General features: G+C 36.9%; 1 protein-coding gene across 1 annotated transcript in view; it reads left to right on the forward strand.

Moving 5' to 3' along the window:
* The window catches only part of LYZ (lysozyme), a 9,018-nt gene extending 3,531 nt beyond the window's left edge, over positions 1 to 5,487 (forward strand). Inside the window, exons 2-4 of the mRNA XM_007953393.1 lie at positions 2,123 to 2,287; positions 4,251 to 4,329; positions 5,421 to 5,487. Coding sequence (XP_007951584.1) covers positions 2,123 to 2,287; positions 4,251 to 4,329; positions 5,421 to 5,487 — 311 coding nt within the window. The remainder of the gene's footprint in view (positions 1 to 2,122; positions 2,288 to 4,250; positions 4,330 to 5,420) is intronic.
* Positions 5,488 to 5,867: the final 380 nt, after the last annotated feature.

The raw sequence follows: 5,867 nt of genomic DNA on the forward strand, positions 1-5,867 counted from the left end.
ATTCCTTTTGATGGTATCCCACATGAACCTTAGGCTTTCTTCATTTTGTTTTGATCTTTTTTCTGATTGATCCCTTTCCAGAGAAGTATTGAGGTATTTTTCTTCAATCTCACTGATTCTGTCTTCCATTGATTCCATTCTACTCCTTTGCCCATTCAATGTCTTATCTATTTCTGAAAATTTAGTATTAATCTTCTGGATTTCTATCTGTAGATTTTGTATCATTTGTAATTTTTCATTTATTTTGTCATTTTGTTCCTGTATTGTCTTTCCAAATTGTTGTAGGGTTTTCTCTGTGTTTTCTTCAATTTTTTCAGTGTTTTCTTTGATCAGTCTCTCAATTTGTTGAAGATACCTAAATATAATTCTTTTGAATTCCTTATCAGGGAGTTCCAGTCTGCTTCTTTCTTAGGGGTATGTTCTGGGTCTGTATCCTGGTCCCTTGTTTCTCTTGCTTTATCTTGCTTCTTTGTGTGGACTGTGATGCACTGTTGTCTCCAAGGCATTGTGACATTTTTATGTTTATATTTAATTGGTAATTGTATGTTGGAGTGATTTGCCTATGATTTTAATTTCCTCTGTTTTGTTTATATGTTATCTATGTAAACAGGACACTGTGCTGTGCTCTTCTATTCCCTAGTTGGCAGCACTTATATACTCACCACCTATCTCCTTTCCCATTGTCAGCTTCCCATATGTCTCTGCAGTCCTTAGCAAACAGAGCCTATTCTTAGGTCCCTGGAATCCAAATGATAGTGCTGTCACTTTAAAATCCCAAATGGCCACCACTTGTAAAGATTCAAAATGGTTGTGCCCTCATTCAGTTTAAGTATCTAAAATGGCCACCGCTTATAAACATTCAAAATGACTGTGCCCTCGGGCACTTTAAATATCCAAAATGGCTGCCACTTGTAAATAATTAAAATGGCTGCACCCTCTGGACAGCTGAAAGTCCACAGCTCAGGTTGTCTCCCTCTGTTGTTTCCCTTCCTAGCCATCGGCCACCAGCGCAGTCATCCCTGCAGCCCTTGGTACCAGGGCTAATCTTTAGGTCAATTCTCAGTCCCAATACCACTTGAAAATATTCAGGCTCTTGGTCCCATCAGAGTAGCTGACAGTCCACTGCTCCAACCATCTCTGTACTCACTGTTTTTGTTCAAGTTTTTTCTCTAGTTGGTGCCTAATCCACTTCTGAATACTTCCTTCCAAAGCTTAGGGCTCCAGGATTATCTTCTGTATCTCTATCAACTGGTTTCTCTTTTCTTTGTTGAAGAGGGTCTGTGTAACTTGTTTGCCTATTTTTCCATCTATTTTTCATTTTCTTTGACACAATTAATGATATGCCCTGAGTTGAAGTTACTTTATATTTTATTCCATATTTGCCAATATAATCACCATACTTTTCAGATTGAATTCAAACATTTCTCCTCAGTATGTATTTTTGAATGAGTGAATGAATGAATGGATAGGTAAAATATTCCTATTCTTAACTCTTATCTTGCAGAGTCTGACTTTATATTCAAAGACCCCTTTAGGGATTTTAAGAAAATTTCTGTCACTCAGAAAGTCTTATTTTCTCTAATCAAAGAATTTTTCCATCAGACTAGGGATCCCTGGCTGGTGCGAGTGGCTAATGCACTCAGCTGCTAACTGAAAGGTTTGTGTCCACTTAGAGGTACCTTGGAAGAAAGGCCTATCGGCTTCTGGAAAAATCAGCCATTGAAAACCCTACAGAGCAATTCTACTCTCATACACATGGTGTTGCCATGAGTTGGAGTCAACTGGAAGGCAACTAGTTTACTGGCTTATGTATCTCCTATGAATTTTAAAAAATCCATTCAACAATTTCATTGATTTTTCTATTCTAGGCTGAACATTGCCTGAGGAATAGGGAAAGGGTAAAACATTGGGAGAAACTCCCACTTTAATATGTATTTTTAAAATTTGTCATCTTGTTTCATTAGTATTACAAAATTATTAGTATTACAAAATTATTTGCATTACAAAAAACAATTCTATTAGAAGCACTTTAACACTAAAATGTTAAAATATTTTGCAAGTTGAATAAATCTTTATACTTACAGTATGCATGATTTGGTGTTACTGGTTTATTACTTTTCAGGGATGTGTTTGGTCACATGGGAGAGTGAGTACAATACCCAAGCTACACACTACAATCGTAAAGACAGAAGCACTGATTATGGGATTTTTCAGATTAATAGCCGCTACTGGTGCAATGATGGCAAAACCCCAAGAGCAGTTAATGGCTGTGGCATATCTTGTAGAGGTAAGACAAGATAATGCATGAGTGATGGCACAGGACCCATCTGGTCATACGTACTAGAGATTCAATACAAACAAAAAAGCCTTGAAAGGTTCGATCAGGGACCAAGAGGACCTCTATCTCAAGTTATAGACACTCCTAATAAGTTTATTTTATGGATTTGTTTATTTGGAGCAAAACAAATATTTTGTTGAGCTCATATAAAAATAAAAGTAACATATGGAATCTTTAGTGCAGAAGATAGTAAGTATTGCAAAGCTGATATTATTAAATTTTAAAATATTAAATCATTATTAGAGAAAATTAAGGAACTCTGGTGGCATAGTGAGTAAAACACTTGGTTGCTAACCAGAAAGTTGGTGGTTCAAAGCCACCAGCTGCTCTGCAGGAGGAAGATGATGCAATCTACTTCCATAAAGATTTACAGCCTTGGAAGTCCAATGAGGGTCACTATGCATCAGAATCAACTCAATGACAGTGCGTTTTTTTTTTTTAAAGGGAAGATTATCCTTAGAATATTCTTTTAAAATCCAGCTAATGTAATTATTTAAATATTGTGTATTATATGATAATCTGTGGTCACTGAATAAAAAGTAGGAAATAGTAAGAAACAAAATCACTCATAATTTTATTATCCAGAAATTTATAACCATTGTTAACTTATTTTGGTATATATTTTTCAGGAGTATGTAGCTATCATGTATATGAATATAATGCTATATCATGCACATGCAAACACATAAGCAATGTATGTTTTCACAAAAATCAAACTATATATACTGTTTTACACTTCCTTTTCTTGTTAAAAATTATTTTCAAGACAACTAATACCAATCTGTATTATGATTTTTAAAGGATGTATAGAATTCCATTACATGAATATTCCATAATTTATTGATCCAATTCCTACTGAAAACATAAGTTGTTTCCACTTTCCCCTCTTTTAAATTACTATGAAAAACCTTATACATACATCTTTGGATTCATTAGTTATTATTTCTTTAGAATAAGTGTCTAGAAGTGGAATTGCTACATAAAAAAAGTGATACGTTTTTCTTTCTTCTTTTTTTTTTTTTCAACATTGCCTAGTACAAACAAGAGAGCTCTAGTAGCTTAGTGCCTAAGGCACTGGACTTTTAACCAGAAGCCTGGCGGTTCAAACCCACCAGGCACTCTTGGGGAGGAAGGTTGGGCAATCTACTTCCATAGTGATACTGCCTCGGAAACCCAAGGAGGGGTCACTATGAGTTATGTCCGACTCGACGGTACATAACAACAAGAACAGTACAAACAAAGGAGCTCTGGTGGCAGAGTGGTTAAAGCATTCAGCTGCTAAGCAAAAGGTAGGCAGTTCAAACCCACCAGCTTCTCTGAGGGAGGAAGATAAGGCAGTCTAATTCTGTAAAGATTTACAGCCTTGGAGATCCTAAGAGGAAGATTTACTCTGTTCTAAAGGGTCGCTAAAGGAGCTCTGGTAACATAGTGCCAAAAGCATTTGACTGCTAACCAGAAGGCTGGTAGTTTAAACCCACCAGCCACTCCTTGGAAGGTTGGGCAATCTACTTCTGTAGTGATACTGCTTCGGAAACCCAAGGAGGGGTCGCTATGAGCCGGGTCCAAGTCGATGGCACATAACAACACAACAACAACAAAGGGTCTCTATGAGGCAGAATCGACTTGATGGCAGTGGATTTGGTAGTGCAAACTGGCCTTAAAATCATATTAGTTAATAATTCCACAACTTCGAATGACTTTGGTAAATGATAAAAAGAAAGCTTTACTTCATGCCTAATGTGATGGAATGAACAACAACAAAAAAATTCCTCCTATTCACAGATATGTGGACACTTAGAAAATTACTTCCTAATATTCTTTCTCCAGCCCAGTAGAGTAAAGCTGGCTAAAGCTAAACTTACAATGAGATTTCTGTGAAAGTTGTATTTATTCCTCACTGACTCTTTTTCAGTTTTGCTGCAAGATGATATCAATCAAGCTATCAAGTGTGCAAAGAGGGTTGTCAGTGATCCACAAGGCATTACAGCATGGTATGTTGCCAAGCGTTAAAGGGTAAACTATAATATGTGCAGAGAGCAGATTTTCTAAGGACGAAGTATGCTGCTGAGAACTAAAAATTGTGTCTATAGGTATATGATGAACAATTTATTACCTGGATCCTTAAGAAACAATCTACCTTAACTAATTCAGAATCTTACTCTCTGCCTAATTGATTTATTTTAGGGGTTTCTAGAGTTTTTAAGATTCTTCACACTATATCTATTTGTTATATCTTGAAATTATTTTTAGAACAAGGAAATGTGTAACACACATAATGCAACATTTGTATTCTGATGCTCTAGTGAGGGCTTTCAGAAGGAGTGGTTTGCTTTACGTACATATCTCCATTTAATAAACAATAACATCTGAATCTATCTGTTCTGGTTACCTAGTGCTGCTCTGACAAGAAATATACCATAAATGGGATGACCTTAACAAACAGGAGTTTATTCTTACAATTTGGAGGCTTTAAGTCCAAGTTCAAAGTCCCAGGCTCTAGGGGCTGGATGAAAGCCCCTCAACCTTGGAGTCCAGCTCTGCCACCTGGTCCTGGCCCACTGGAGCTAGAGGTGTTTCTTCACTCAGACAGCTGCTAGCTGCTGAGACTGAGAAGCCCCAAGGTTGACAAGTAAAAAGGCACAGTCCAGATGTTACCAAACCACATGGCAGGCCATTAACTTAAGTCCATTCTAAGTCCCAAGGTCAGTAGAGCATGGCAGGATACTGAGCAACGGCACAGCTACATGCAGGGTCCAAGCATGTCATAGGCTAGAGACCATTCTCAAAGCTTCTCCTTATATATAGGAAGCAGACCACATCCCAAAGGCAGCTACTCAGCTGCTTGTGGTAGATCCCACCATAGAACTGATTGCCAGTCTCCTCATGGGGAATAACTACCACCAGCTGCCCAGCCACTCAACCAGGCCCAGCCAAGTTGACACACAAACATAACTACCACACTATCTATAGCCTATATTTTATTTATTGACAGATTACTTTGTTCCCCCAAAAGATGAGAAGTATGTATTTTATCATAAAGATACTTCAACCTTTTCATGGTTTGTTTGATCTTTCTCTACAGGAGGGCATGGCAAGACCATTGTGAGAACCGGGATCTCACTCAGTACATTCAAGGCTGTGGAGTTTAACTGCAGAGTTTTCATTCTTAGCATATTTTTGCCTTTTTTTCATATTAAGAAAGTTGCAAATAAATGAAAGGTCACACTACCATTCTTTCCCCTTCAAGAAAGTAAATTCTTTACAGAAGCAGTAGCAAAATACCATCTTTCTTCTAAGACGCTTAATGATGATAATGTATATACTATTAGATATTATGCCTATGACATTTTTCAGTTTGCTTAAAAGAACGAATGCTGGTAAAAATGAATCTAAAGTCTTGGTTAACAAATACGTCTCCAATATAGTCAGTTCTTATTCAATGAAATAACCCAGACTTAATCTTGAATAATATAGTTATTCCACAATATCAGATTAAAATGTTATAAAAGATTGATCTCAGGCAGAATTC

Source organism: Orycteropus afer, unplaced genomic scaffold (genome assembly GCF_000298275.1).
Source record: "Orycteropus afer afer isolate SDZICR_OR568_19922 unplaced genomic scaffold, OryAfe1.0 scaffold00392, whole genome shotgun sequence".
Lineage (NCBI taxonomy): Eukaryota > Metazoa > Chordata > Mammalia > Tubulidentata > Orycteropodidae > Orycteropus > Orycteropus afer.